At 46.4% G+C, this 15,584-nt stretch overlaps 1 protein-coding gene across 1 annotated transcript in view; it reads left to right on the plus strand.

Moving 5' to 3' along the window:
- The window catches only part of crocc (ciliary rootlet coiled-coil, rootletin), an 88,613-nt gene that overhangs the window by 39,454 nt on the left and 33,575 nt on the right, over window positions 1-15,584 (plus strand). Inside the window, exons 19-27 of the mRNA XM_078558121.1 lie at window positions 2,189-2,316; window positions 3,557-3,726; window positions 4,905-5,084; window positions 6,358-6,492; window positions 7,529-7,672; window positions 10,009-10,247; window positions 10,575-10,734; window positions 12,314-12,481; window positions 13,833-14,217. Coding sequence (XP_078414247.1) covers window positions 2,189-2,316; window positions 3,557-3,726; window positions 4,905-5,084; window positions 6,358-6,492; window positions 7,529-7,672; window positions 10,009-10,247; window positions 10,575-10,734; window positions 12,314-12,481; window positions 13,833-14,217 — 1,709 coding nt within the window. The remainder of the gene's footprint in view (window positions 1-2,188; window positions 2,317-3,556; window positions 3,727-4,904; window positions 5,085-6,357; window positions 6,493-7,528; window positions 7,673-10,008; window positions 10,248-10,574; window positions 10,735-12,313; window positions 12,482-13,832; window positions 14,218-15,584) is intronic.

Genomic DNA, 15,584 nt, shown 5'->3' on the forward strand with positions numbered 1-15,584 from the left:
TAACACTCTCTCATATACCTCACACCCCTCAATGTAACACTCTCATTTACCTCACACCCCTCAATGTAACACTCTCTCATTTACCTCACACCCCTCAATGTAACACTCTCTCATATACCTCACACCCCTCAATGTAACACTCTCTAATATACTGCATACCCCTCAATGTAACACTCTCTCATATACTGCATACCCCTCAGTGTAACACTCTCTCATTTACCTCACACCCCTCAATGTAACACTCTCTCATTTACCTCACACCCCTCAATGTAACACTCTCTCATATACCTCACACCCCTCAATGTAACACTCTCTCATATACTGTATACCCCTCAATGTAACACTCTCCCATTTACCTCACACCCCTCAATGTAACACTCTCTCATATACTGCATACCCCTCAATGTAACACTCTCTCATATACCTCACACCCCTCAATGTAACACTCTCTCATTTACCTCACACCCCTCAATGTAACACTCTCTCATATACTGCTTACCCCTCAATGTAACACTCTCTCATATACTGCATACCCCTCAATGTAACACTCTCTCATTTACCTCACACCCCTCAATGTAACACTCTCTCATATACTGTATACCCCTCAATGTAACACTCTCCCATTTACCTCACACCCCTCAATGTAACACTCTCTCTCATATACTGCATACCCCTCAATGTAACACTCTCTCATTTACCTCACACCCCTCAATGTAACACTCTCTCATATACTGCTTACCCCTCAATGTAACACTCTCTCATATACTGCATACCCCTCAATGTAACACTCTCTCATTTACCTCACACCCCTCAATGTAACACTCTCTCATATACTGTATACCCCTCAATGTAACACTCTCCCATTTACCTCACACCCCTCAATGTAACTCTCTCTCTCATATACTGCATACCCTTCAATGTAACACTCTCTCATATACTGCATACCCCTCAATGTAACACTCTCTCATATACTGCATACCCCTCAATGTAACACTCTCTCATATACCTCACACCCCTCAATGTAACACTCTCTCATATACTGCATACCCCTCAATGTAACACTCTCTTATTTACCTCACACCCCTCAATGTAACACTCTCTCATATACTGCATACCCCTCAATGTAACACTCTCTCATATACTGCATACCCCTCAATGTAACACTCTCTACTTTACCTCACACCCCTCAATGTAACACTCTCTCATATACTGCATACCCCTCAATGTAATACTCTCTCATATACTGCATACCCCTCAATGTAACACTCTCTAATGCACCTCACCCCCCTCAATATTACACTCTCATATACCTCACACCCCTCACTGTAACACTCTCTAATGTACCTCACCCCCCTCAATGTTACACTCTCATATACCTCACACCCCTCACTGTAACACTCTTTGATATAACCCACACCCCTCACTGTTAACATTCTCATGGACGTTCTGAGTCCATGGTTGATTCTGGGAAGTGAATTGATGGTTTGGATTGCCAATTTAAAGATGATGTTAAAAAAAAAACACTTGCATTTATATAGCACCTTTCACCACCACCAGACATCCAAAAACACTCTACAGCCAATAAGATGTTTTTTGAAGCATTGCCACTGTTCTAATGTGGGAAACGCGGCAGCCAATTTGCACACGGCAAGCTCCCATAAACAGCAATGTGATCTTTACTGAGGGATAAATATTTGCAGGATACCTGGGATAAACGCCTGCTCGTCTTCAAAATAGTGCCATGGGATCTTTTACATCCCCCTCGCTTTAACATCCCCTCTGGAAGACAGCACCACTGCTGCGTAGCACTTCCTCAGCGCCGCACTGGAGTGTCAGTGTGGTTCTCGCTTTTGGCTTGTACAGTCCCTTCATGTTATAGGATCCTTGATGACGCTGGGATTATTAACAGTGAGGGGTGCACAGAACTGGCCATCAAAAAGGTTTAAGATTGAAACCCGCCCGTGGAGGTAGGGTTGAGGAATTCCAGTGCATGTGACCTGTGTCACACCAGCCAGGCTTCATCCTGTCTGAGGCCCCACTTTCTCAGCCTAATTGTGCCTTTTTGTGGTCAATCAAGCACAAGAAACTTGGAGTATAATTAATGAGGCAAAAAAAAAACCTGCTCTTTAACGTTAAGTTGCTGATGGCCACACACACACCTCTCTGACTGTGTCTCACATTGTGTCAGGTCTGAGAAGGAGGCCCTGGAGACCACACTGTTCGATGCCCAGCAGCAGCTGGCTCTGCTGGAGGCTCGGAAGGAGCAGCTTGAGGGAGAGAATCGGACTTTACTGCTGGCTAAAGAGGGCCTTCAAGGTAAGACCGTCATTAGGGGAAAGAAACAGCAGAATTGCAAAATAAACTGAGCTAATTTCATATAATCCACAAATGCTTACAGCACAGGAGGCCATTCAGCCCATCGTGTCCATGCCTGCTCTCTGCAAGAGCAACTCAGCTAGTCCGACTCCCCCTTGCCTTTTCCCTGTAGCCCTGCAAATATTTCCTCTTCAATTAATTATCTAATTCCCTTTGGAAAACAGTCATTCAACCTGCCTCCACCATACTCTCAGGCAGTGCATTCCAGATCCTAACCTCTCGCTGCATAAAAAAGGGTTTCCTTCATGTCATCTCTAGTACTTTTGTCAATCACCATAAATCGGTGTTCTTCAGTTCGCAATCCTTCCGCCAATGGGAACAGTTTCTCCCTATCTGCCCTGTCTAGGGGAGGTCTTGTGGTGCAGTGGGTAGTGTCCCTAACTCTGAGCCAGAAGCCATGGGTTCAAGTCCCACCCCAGGACTTAATGGCCACAGAAGGCACATTCATAATGTGGCCGAAGAGGCAGATTATCAACGCAACTATGGCAGGGGGTGAGAGCAGGAGAGTCTCCTGGTCAGTCATACTTGATGAGGTGCCTTCAAGCAGTAGCCTCTGGAGACAGGCTGATGACCTGTTCCAAGAAAAACTAGCAATGGAAGCGGACATAAGCAAGTAAGTGCTTTGCCTGCCTCATGTGCCACTCAGCAAGGAAAACCTCTTTTAAGCCTAAGACTCTGCGGAGATCCCTCATGTTTTTGAAAACCTTTGAACAATTTGGGTAAAATGGTAAATTCCTCCCCCTCCCCCAATGCTCCCGCTTCTGCCATGGATACTTTTGACAGCCCACAGGTAGCCAAGCCACATGCAGGAGTTCAGATCCCCACCATAAGGCCATTTAGCAGGTCTCAGCTAGACAGCACTCGGAGCTTCACAGGTGACCTCAAAACATAGGCCGAGGGACGGGAAGGGAGCAGCCAAGCGAACTATGGAGTGAGCCCTAAAGGAGATTCTCACGAGAGGACATTGGACGAGAGCAGGATCCAGCTCAGCTTTAATATTCTACCATCGCCAACTCTCCTTCTGATTCTCGCTGTCTAGGTTCACAGCTGGATGAGGTACAAAAGCTGACCTTGCCAGTGATGCCAACATCCCATTTAAGAATTTTTTTTCAATCCCACTGTCTCAAACCTGTTAAGTAACCGGACCAGTAACTCTCGAACGATTCTGTTTGTGCCTCAGTCAACAGTAACCGTGTGCGGAAGGAAATGCAGGTCGAGCAGGCTAACGCAGAACGAGGCAAGGAGCTCCTTGTGCAGAAGATTTCCCAAACTGAGCATGAAGCCCAAGTTGCTTTGAAAAACGAGCAGACAGCCCATGAGGAGGATGTGGATCGACTGCAGCGGGAGAAGGTAATGGGGCGAACTGTGGTTGGGAGTATGATGAGGCCTTCTTAGATTGGGAGGGTTGTAAATAGCCTCAGTCTGATCCTGTTGCAGGCGCGCCCAGTGTCTTCCCACAGTCTCTCTATACAGAGGGCTGCAGTTTCCAGTCAGCGAGCGGGGGCGGGGCCCACTCGCCAACGCGGGGTGACGTCGGGCGTGTGTCCCAATGTCCACCCCACATCATTTAGGTTTTCGGTTTGGTGGGTGCACACCCGAGACAGCTGCGCGCCCGCCGACCTGTCAACAGCCTATTAAGGGCAGTTAACGCGCAATTAAAACAATCAACTGAGCTGCCTGTCCAACCTTAAGGTTGGCGAATAGGCCGGGAGTCCAAGCGGCCTTCAGAAAAAACATGAATCATCCACGGGCGGGATGAGGTTTCATCAGGGTTTTAAAAATTGTATAAAATGTTTAAATAAAAGAATTTGACATGTCCCAGCTCATGTGACAGTGTCAAGAATATTTTTTTCTGCCTTTGAACTTTTGAATCTTGAGCCGAGCTCCGTGAGGCAGCACTTTGCCTCGGAGATCTGTGCGCTCTTTCGTGCGCACGCGTGAATCCCACCCCCTGCCCGCACAGGGAGCTCATAGCTCTTCAGGGTGGATGTCACACTGTGCGGGCCTTAATTGGCCTGCCCACGTAAAATGGCGGCGCGCCCCTGACCGTGGGCGCCGATCAGGAACCTGCCCGCTTGTGCCCGCTCCGGTACAACCCCCCCCCCCCCAAACGAGGGAAAGTCCTGCCTGTAAACTGGAAAATTCTCAGACCCAGACCAGGGCAATCTGTGGTTCCATCTGCTGTCTGATACTGAGCTAGCTGGATAGCAACTGAGGCATTGTAATTAGCCATGATGCATGGGCTAGTGACAGGAAGTCATTCAGGGGTCCCGCTCCTGATTGCTGACAGTGGCTGCTGCTTGTAGAAAGTGCACGTGTGAGGGTAGCAGACAAGGACAGGATTGTGCTTTGCTATGCTGCCTTCTGCAGTTGAATAGCCTTCTGGCACCTACAGCCTAGGTTCACCCATGCGCACTGACTGCTTAGGTGAAGCACCGGAGGTCAACCAGTGGCCATGGAGCATTGCGCCCTGTGCCGGTGTGGGAGGGCCCTGAACTGAAGAGGCTGTGTCTGTCTCTTTATTGCAGGAAGCCTTGCGCTTGGGCCTGGAAGAGGAGCGTGAGGAGCTCATCCATCAGCTGAAGCAGGAACGTGAGGAACTCTACGTTCGGTTTGAAGCTGAGAAGGAAGAATTAAGTGAAGAGATCACGGCACTGCAGCAGGAGCGAGATGAGACTCTGCTGCTTGCTGAAAACGAGAAGCAGCAGGTAGGGAAAAGAAGACAGGGTCTCGAGCCCCACACCTAAATCAATCTGACCCGCCCTCAACTACTGGATTCTTTTAAGAGTAAAGGGTGTGGGGTGTTCAGTGGCAACGATCAGTTGGGATTCTCTCTGGCAAGTGTGTGATGGCCCAACTATTACATTGCTGCTGGGTTTACTCAACTTGGCCCCGACTTTTCCTCTGTGTTTGTTATTTTAATGATTTTCTCACTGGAGCCAGCCACTTGGAACACAGGCCATTGATGTCCCAGATACTGTGGGAACTTGGCTGTGGTTACTGAGGGCATCCCAGGGATTTCAACTTTCAATTTGAACTCAAAGTCAACCACAGGACAGGTGCAACTTGCCTAAAGCATCAAGCCAAGGCTACTTGTTAAACATTTCCTTATTCTTTCGTGGGACGTGGGTGTCACTGACGAAGCCAGCATTTGTTGCCTCCTTAACTGTCTTGAACTGAGTGGCTTGCTTGGCCATTTCAGAGGGCAGTTAAAAGCCGGCCACATTACTGTGGATCTAGAGCCACATGTAGGCCAGAAATAATCCCTAAATAGCATCAATGGTTAATTTATGGGATTTTATGACAATCAATGATAGTTTCATGGTCACCATCACTGATGACTACCTTTCAATTCCAGATTTATTTAATTGCATTTAAATTCCACCAGCTGCCATGGTGGGATTTGAACCCATGTCCCCAGTGCCCGTGCCTCTGGATTACTAGGCCAGTGACATTATCACTGCGCCCACCATCTCTCCCACATTCCTCTGGTTGTCCTGCTCTTTTGAAGATAAAGGATGTAATGCCCAATGGGGACTGGAACATTTTCTATTTCAGGTACCCAGTGTCAGCATTTAAGCGCTCCCAGGTCAGGCGAGACCCAGGTTAGATGACAAGTACAGATTTCTTTACCGAGACCTAACCTCAAAAATGTGCACTCGCTCTGTGACTCCTGTTCCCTCATCAGCCCTCCTGTGCCTCTCTGCAAATTACTAACAATTTTGTGCAGTGAATAAAGTTCTGCTAAACATTCAGTTGAGACAGCCCAACTGTTTCATGTCGGACTTTCCAGCCAGCTTTCATTCCATCAGACTGGGCTGGACATTAAGCACTGGTCTCACAGACTGAAAGTTGTGTGTCTAACACATTGTGCCACTCGTCTCTGGCCCTAGGCCGGTTTAATTGAGAGGCCCTGACTGAGTGGTGGCTGCTCCAGATTCATTCTTGCCACATGGTCTAACCATTTGGTCCCCCTCGCAGATCTTGTCCCTGAAGGAGTCGGAGAAGGCAATCCTCTCAGAGAAGCTGACCAACACTCAGCGTGAACTCGCCACCATTTCAATGGACATGGAGCAGCTGAGGCGGGACACTGGCAGCCGGCATGAGCAGGACCGGGTGTGTATTGTCATCTCCAGCTGCTGTGTAACATTAGTGTCCCTGCTAGGCCACTGAAAAGATTAGCTTAATGCCAGAATGAAGCCATTCAAGGGCAGCGGGACTGGCGACTTCACACAGTGTTGAACTTAGCTCAGAACCAGGCTCAGGTTATCAAAGCTGAGTTGAGATGAGTGACTGGGGAGTGGGTGTTAAGTGTGCAAACAGAAAACCATCTGCATGGTATGTGGAAAGAGGACATTTGCGCACACACATACACATACATACACACACACATATACATACCCACACACATATACATACCCACACACATATACATACCCACACACATATACATACACACACACATTATACATACCCACACACATATACATACACACACACATATACATACACACACACATATACACACACATGTATACATACACACACACACACACGTATGTACATACATACATACACACACTGATAGAGACACACATAGATACATATGTATATATACACACACATGGATATACATATATATGTGTGTGTATATATATATATATATACACACATACACACACACACAGACAAGTACAAATAAATACACATACACACGCTATATATTATATATATATTATATACATATACACACAGATATAGTTTTGGGGACACATGAACACACAGAGGCAAATGGATATGCACACACAAACAGACACACATAGGGACAAGCAGACAGATATGGACACATGCTCCCGCACAAGGTTATAGAAAGGGACATGCAGATAGAAAGGGACGTGCAGAATTTTTGACATTGTATGGGCCAAAGCTACTCAGCCGAATATTATGGGTAAGGAGCCACACGAGGTTAGTGAACAAGTCTATTTTGAGCTCAGAAAGTGTATCCAAGTGCTAGAGTTTACTCACGTTTCACGTATCCTGAAGGGGTGGATTGTTCAATGTGGCTTCCATTTATCATCCTGAGTCTCTGGGAAGGCTGCTGCTTTGCCCTTTGCACTTAGCCTGTGACCCGCCTGTCTTTCACTTCCTGCAGAGCCAAATTAATAGTTTGACATCGGAGTTGAAGAATTTCCATGCCCAGTTTGAAGAAGCTGTCACTGTCCATGAGCGAGAGATGAAGACCCAGAATGAACAGGTCAAGGAGCTGATGAAACAGCGTGAGGCTGCACTCCGAGAGGTTGGTACAATCAAAAGAAAGAGGCATGTCCATGAAAAGCAGAGTAAGCCCAGCTAGGCTCTCCCTTCGCCATATAGAATTACAGCATTTTAGAGCACACAACAGGCCATTTGGCCCATTGCGTTTGTCCTGGTTCTCTGAAAGAGCTTAATGTTATTCCTTTGCTTTTCCCCCCATGTCCTTTAATTAAGAAAAAATATATATTTATCCACTTTCCTTTCCAAAACTATTATGGATTCTGCTTCCACCACTATATGTCTGATAGGATGTCCACATTCCATAAGCACTCTGCCTGAAAAATGACCTCCCTTTGCTTTGTTTATTAATTTATGGCCTCTAATTACTTATTGACCCACCAGTGGAAACAGTTTTTCTAAATTTCCCTGATTCAAATCCTCTTAAATTTTGAACAACTAAATCAGAAACTTCTCTTAATGTTTTTTGCTTTAGTGGAAAAAGCCCCATCTCTCCTCCAAACTAAAACCTCCCATCTCTGATATCATCTTATTGATCACATCTGCACTTTCTCCATGGCTTTGTCTCTCCTAAAGTAGGACACTCAAAACTGAACACTCATGTTCCAATTTTGACTTCACCAACAATTTTTATAAAACCTATTATTATCTCTGCTTTTGTACTTTTTATGCCGGTGTAAAACCCAGAAACCTACGCTTTTCTCGATGGCTGTAGCAAATTCTCCTCAAACTTTTAAAGATTCATGTAGATAAATCCCTATCTCTGTAATTTCCTCCTGCCCCATAACCTCTGAGAATCTGCGCTCACCTAATTCTGGCCTCTTGAACATCCCTGATTTTAACCACTCCGCCATTCGTGGCCGTGTTTTCAGCTGCTAAGGCCTAAACTCTGGAGTTCCCTTCCTAAACCTCTCCGCCTCTCCACCTTTATTTCCTCATTTAAGGCATTTCTTACAATCTGTCTCTTTGATCGAGCTTTTGGCCATTTGCCCTAATATCACCTTATGTGGCTCAGTGTCAAATTTTGGTTTATGACAGCCCAATGAAGCACCTTAGAATGTTTTATTATGTTAAAAGGTGCTGCATAAACTACACGTTGTTAATTTGTCTTTGTTCTTCCACTTTTTAAAAAAAGTTTTAACATACTGTATATGGCCTCTCCTTATTCATCCCCACAAAATGTATCACTTCATATTTTTCCATATTTAATTCTGTCTCACATTGATCTGCTGAATCTATTAACCTGGTTAAGTCCTCCTGTAGTTGCATATATTCCTACACACAGCTACCCGTGATCCCAATGGTGTGCAAATTTTGAAAGTGTGCCCCCTTTTCCCAGGCCCAGATTATTATAGATACATATTGAGGCAAGTAATAGTCACAACTTTGCACCCATCCAGTCTGAAAAACACCCATGAACACTACTGTCTGTTTCCTGTCCTTTTAATCCGCTTCCTATCCCTGTTGCCACACTCTCTTTAATATCGCCCGCCTTTATCTTGGCAGCTGTGTTTGGCAATCCTTTTCATACTTATGCTCACCAAAATTTACAGCGTGCAAATTCTGACTGGGGTTTAATCCCCGCTTTGAATGCTGCTCATTCTTGAGATGCTTACTGGAGACCCCAGAAAAGGCCCTTTAGGTGACGTGAAGGCATGAATCACTGTTCTGTGCTCCACGCCTCTGTTTAATTACTGATGCCCTTCAGAATGACCCTGCTTTATGACCAAAAGAAGGACGTGTTTTGCTGCTGTAGACCAATTCTCTTCCGATCTCCTGACAACTTTGCTTTGATTCTCCATTATTGTTGTGAATTGGCCCATTCTATTTTAAAATATTTTCTTCCCTCCTCTCCTCTCCTCAAGGCCCTGACTGCTGCTGGGGAGCAGTTGTGGTCACAATAGCCAGACTCCAGGCCCTCAGCCGAGCAGCCATTCTATGTGCTTGAGCCAAGGCGCTAAATGACTGAAAGCTGCTCAATAAATTAGGGAGAGGTCAGAAGTAAAGCCAACCCTGGCTTCACCCAATACCTAAACCCCTCAACTTTCCAGTTGCTGGGTCATGATGAGGGGTGAGCACTCTGGCATTGAGGCTAATCTGAGGTCCTGACTGAGATTAGTTAACTCAGCAGAAACTATTGCACTCACGACCTGCCCGGCAATTCTTGGCTCTGCACCACACCGTGAGTTGTATTTGGCCACGGGCCACCGCAGTGCCCAACCAGCTAGTTCAAAGTGCCCTCGGTTGTAAACAACCACGGGAATGCCGGAGCAGGTGGACAGCACAGTTGAGGCCCTGGTTTATATCCTAGCTAAGCCCCGTGTCTGTCCGCTGGAGTAAGCACCAACTTGCCTTTTGTAGGTGGAGGAGCTGAAGACGCAGCTTCGAGTGGCTGAAGACGCCCGCGATGGCATCCGGCGCGACCTAATCGAAGCTCACCGTAAGATCCGGGAGCAGCAGGAGACCCAGGAGGCGCAGCGCAAAGAGGTCGTGGACCTGAAACGTTCGCTGACCGACGAGGTGAAGGAGAAGGAGGCCGTTCAGCAATCCAACCAGGAGCTGAGAGGCAACATCAAGAAAACAGAGAGTGAAAGGATCAGGTGCGGGAGGAACCAAATGATCCCGCCAGAGTTTGATTAAGAAGTGCAAATATACTTCCCTCCAGCTCCAGTTCTCCTCATACTCTCCTGAAGCAGTTGGCTTGTGCCTGGGGGTAGTGGTTCCATGCATGCCAGTGACTTCTGATACCTCGCCCAAGGTGGCAAGGTGACAGAGGGCTCCCAGGGTCCTTGGAGCTTTGTCCCAACAAGAGACAGCATCTTCAGGAGAGGAGAGAAAACAATAATGGCGCTTTGGCTGCTGGAGTTGTTAATGAAGAAATTCAACCCCCCCCCCCCACTACATCTTATAATCTGTTGTGTTTTCAGTTTGAAACGATCCAACGAGGAGAAGGAACAGAGGTTGTCTGTGCTGGAGGAGGCGAAGGTGAACGGTGAAAAGGAATCGGCAGACCTTCGATCGAGTCTCCGCGAGGTTGAGAAATCCCGCCTGGAAGCACGACGTGAGCTCCAGGACTTGCGCCGACAGGTCAAGAGATGTTTGTTCAATATGGTGAATTTAGGAAAAGACATCAGGAACTCTCATGGTAGAGATATTTAATGGAGTTTACAGGGTCTTGTAAATCTCAGTAAGAGAGACTGTTTAAAATGAGAATAGAATGCGTTATTCCTGCTAAGCAGCCACCTGCTCAGAATCATGGGCTAAGAATTGTACCTTGCATTGGGCTTCCTTCGGTGAAGAAGTGACGGAACTGAAGTTTCAAGATTGTGAAAGGAGTTGATAAAATTGATTGAGATAAATAGTTCAAATGTCTGGGGAAAGGTTTCCAATGCCACATGACATAAGTAAAAACACATGAGGATGTTACGATTAAGAAAGTTGATGGAAATTTGCGCCCAAAGTGTAATCGGGTTGCGGAATAGTTTATCAGAGAAGAATGTTGAAGCCAATAGTTATAAATAGATTCAAGGCACATTTTGAGGGCAAGAAGGGATTAAGGGATGTGATGTAAAATGGGCCTGTGTTGTTGATCTGTAGAAAAGAGGGCAGCCTTTTTGGGTTTTAATGACTTTTTACTTTTCCTAAAAACCCTTCCGCTGTATCCAGCTGTCATCACTCCAGCCTGTGATTTGAATGTTTCCACACCCTCTGAGCCCAGGCTATTTGTAATGTGGTCCTTCACCTGTAGGCTCTCTGCCCGGCCTTGTTCAGGTTGAACTGCCCACGTTTACAATTGCTTAGTTTGAATGCCAACTCGGTGAACTGTTTACCTGTGCTAAGATTAAGTGCCATCATAATGCCCCATTTAGTCTTGCTTGGAATGGGTGACAGATCAGTGCCCTGTTCACCCATGCCTGTATTGAGTGCCAACTTGATGCCCTGTTTAACTGTGCCAGCTGGTGTCATTGTTGCTCCTGCAATTTATCACAACGCTTTGTCAGTTATCAGGCAGAGTTGCACCTGAACCGAAGCTCACGAAGATGATCTAGTTACTTGGCGGCTGATGTTTTTTAGTATTGAGAAATTCAAATGAAGGGGCTTGCAGTGGAGGATGCCAACGCAATTGAAAAGAGTAGACAAGAAGATGAGACAAATTGTTTATCATGTTACAAACTGTTTTCTTGTACATGACAAGAGCTGGGGGACTGGCTAAGGCACACTGGAGTTTGAGTAAACTTGGTGTTACCATGGTTATGCTATTTCAGATTGTTAATTTTCTTTATTTCATTGTTTCAATCCTGGTTTAATCAAACACAGTTATCAGGTCTAATTTCTAATTTCTCCTTTGCCCAGTGAAAGAAAGGCTTCTATTTCTAGAGCATTGTTCAGAAGCTCAGGACTTCCCAAAGCACTTTACAGCCACTGAAGTGCAGTCACTGCATTAATCCCTTTGCTTTAGTACAGTATGGGTAGACTACAATAGGGTTCACAGTCTAGTGCTGTAAAGTCCCTACCCCTTTACTGCAGTAAGACCTTGTTGTCCATTTCTGAGGGTTCTTGCACTCCATCGCAGCACCTTCACTCCAGTACAGTAGAGCACTTTACTCCAGTAAGGTGAGGTAAGGTGTTTTTTCCTCTTGTAACCAGTTGCACCTTGATTCTGCAGGTGAAGATATTGGACAGTGAAAACACAAAGAAGAATAAGGAGGTTCTGGAGCTTCAGGCTCGAGTGACGCTGGATGAACAGCGAGAGGAGGAGAGCAGACGCGAGTCATTTGAACTAAAACAGAAAATAGTGCAAACTGAAGCCAGCAGGGAATCTGCTCGGAAGGAGGTGAATAAATAATCTTATTCTTCAGCACATACTGGGCTGTGACCCAGATACAAAGCGAGCACAGCTTCTCCCAATCACTTGTGGGTCCGTGCATCGCTCTGTGTTGTACTGAACCTTGCGGTTTGAAAAGATCCCGTGTGTCTGTGGATAGTCCTGTTGCCTGTGGGACAGTCACTGTGTTTGGAACAGAAGTGAGAAGTTGGAAAAAGGTTGCAAAACAGGTTTGTTTTCTTCCTTTCCTGTTGGTGTTCTTCCCATCTCTCCTGAAGGCACTTGCCTCCCTCGGGGACAAGGTCCAGTATCACCTGGAAGTGGTCAAATCACAGGCAGAGCCAGTCTGTCATTCAAATTTGCATTTTCCAGCAGGGGGATCGGGGGTTGGAACCCTGATTAATTTTCGCCTCCAAAACTCAGGGTTTATTGTAACACACCTACGAACCCAGGTTAGAATGATAAAGCACAGAAAGAGGCCTTTTGGCCCATTGAGGCTATGCCAGCTCTTTGAAAGAGCTGCCCAATTAGTCTCTCTCCTTAGCTGTAAGCCCTGCAGTCTTCTTCCTGTTCAAGTATTTATCCAATTTCCTTTTCAAAGTTGCTAATGAACCTGTTTCCACCGCCCTTTCAGGCAGTGCATTCCAGATCACAACAACTCTCTGCGTAAAATAGATTCTCTCCATCTCCCCTCTAGTTCTTTTGCTAATTACCTTTAATTGGTGTCGTCTGGTTCCTGACGCTCCTGGGCAATAGAAACAGTTTCTCCTTATCTACGCTATCCAAACCACTCACTTGAGTTTGTCCAGCAAATACTGGGAATGGGACCAAGGACTTTGCTGATATGTATGGTTCAGCTACTCACTAGATAAATGAGCTCATTCATCGGAGGAAGCCTCGAAGCATGTTGTTTTGCTCACAATTGATGCTATCTGGTTTATTAACTGGGTTGCAAACATTAACACAGCTTCTTTTTTTAAATTCATTCTCGGGATGTGGGCTTTGCAGGTTGGGCCAACATTTATTGCCCACCTCTGGTTGCCCTTGAGAAGGTGGTGGTGAGGTGCCTTCTTGAACCGCTGCAGCAGTGTAGGTACACCCATAGTGCTGTTAGGGAGGGAGTTCCAGGATTTTGACCCAGCGACAGTGAAGGAACGGTGATATATTCCCAAGTCAGGAAGGTGAGTGACTTGGAGGGGAACTTTCAGGTGGCGGTGTTCCCATCCATCTGCTGCCCTTGTCCTTCTAGGTGGTGGTGGTCGTGATGTTGTTAAAATGTTATGAATGGGCTCAGTGAGAATTGGAGGGTTTTTACCTCGAAGCAGCACTTGGATTTTCAGCAGGTGTCCTGTCATTGCAGGTGACCAACCTTCAGCGCAAGATGGCGGAAGTTGAGCAGGAGTTCCACATCCGGGAGAAAGAGCTGTTGGGCGGCCTGGAGGAGGCCCAGGGAAATGGGAAGAAGCTTCTGGACAACGCACGCAATCTGGAGTTGAAGCTGGAGAAAGCTCATGGCGAGATCCACGAGCTCTGCCTGAAGCTGAGCGCAGCCGAGGGCCGCATAACTGGATTGGAGGCTGAGTTAGCGCGGGTGGAGGGGATGAAACGGGACGTGGAGTTCAAGCTGGGGAGTCTGCATTCTGCACTCCGCCGCACTCTGGGGATCAGCCGAGCTGGACGGACACAGAGTCCCGCAATCCGTGGACGCAGCATCTCACCCCACAGACCACAGTCTCCAACAAAAGGTAACGACCTATTTCAGGAAGGACCTCTTACACAATTCCTGGGATTTGGTTGCACTCATGCAGCAGGCCTTCCCAAAAAGAGGTGACGCGGGTCTCTCTCTGGCTCTCCAGCCAGTGGGCAAGACCCCTGTTGCCCCCCATCAAATACTACCCAATGTCTGGGTCTGTGTGTGTTTCACTACTGCCTCTATCACAATTTTCTAATCTTGCTTTCTGTCTTTCTATGTATCCTCAGTGTCTGACTCTCTTTCTCTCCCCTTGTCTATTTCTGTCTTTCTCAAAATTATATTTCTTTGCACCCTTCTACCTCGTTCTCTCTTTCTTCAAATACCCTCTCTTTGTCTTTCTCCCCTCCTCCCAATCTTTCCTAGTCATGTTCTATTTCTGTGTCTCTCTTTTTCTGTCTTTATTTCAGGATGTCTTCCATTTTCATTGTCCTCCATCCTCCATGTACAGGAGAGTAGTTCAGAGGAGTGTGCAGGCAACGGGGACCTTGCTGGTCTGTACAACTTGATACAAACCACTGTAATGCCAAGTAAACTATTAAAGGGAGATACTTTGGAACCTTCCAAATCTGCACAGATATGAAAGTCATTAAAATGTTCTTCAGAATTCCTGGCATTAGAAACTAAACTCTAATTTTCTAGCTCCTCACTCAGGCTGAACACAGGAAGCAGACTTTGAGGATTGAGCAATAGGGAGAATGAGTGGAGCCGTCATTCAGTTCCACTCCCAGCAGTAGCTTGTACAACAGGATTACCAGATACATGAAAAACATCGGGAACATTAAATAGGACATGAGAGAGGGAGAAAGCGCTGAGTGAACTTCCCCTGTGAACCTCTGGTAAATGGGAACCCCTGTCACTGTGATGGACAATGCTGATCTTCAATGAACCATGCTCAGATTTACTGACATTAATGTCTCGGTGGCTCAGGGGCTTAGTGATCACTCGCCTGGCACTGAACCACACAGACTGGCATGGTTCTGACATTATTGCTGAGTGAGTCACTTTCAGCTGAAGTGAGGCTTTGCAGACGGCCTCTGTGCTCCTGAGTTAGGAAAGAGAAAATGTTTGCCCAGATTCCTGCTCTTGATCACTATCCAATAATCCCTTTTAGAGAGTGTGTGTGTGTATGAGTGTTAGGTAAGGGCAGGATCAGTCTTGGTGTGACGTCCCCCATGGATGAACAGCCAGCTGCCATTCATTGTCCAGGCTCATCCATAAAGGAAGGGGGGCCATTTGGATAAGAAAGTGGCTGGTGCTTAGTGCCCACGAGTCACACTCCATCTTGATGCAGGACTTCAAGCGTGGCTGGAAGAAAGAAAAAAACTATTTGGAAAAAAATATTTTATGTTTAAAGAAAGA

The sequence above is a fragment of the Cetorhinus maximus genome, chromosome 15 (genome assembly GCF_964194155.1).
Source record: "Cetorhinus maximus chromosome 15, sCetMax3.hap1.1, whole genome shotgun sequence".
Classification (NCBI taxonomy): domain Eukaryota; kingdom Metazoa; phylum Chordata; class Chondrichthyes; order Lamniformes; family Cetorhinidae; genus Cetorhinus; species Cetorhinus maximus.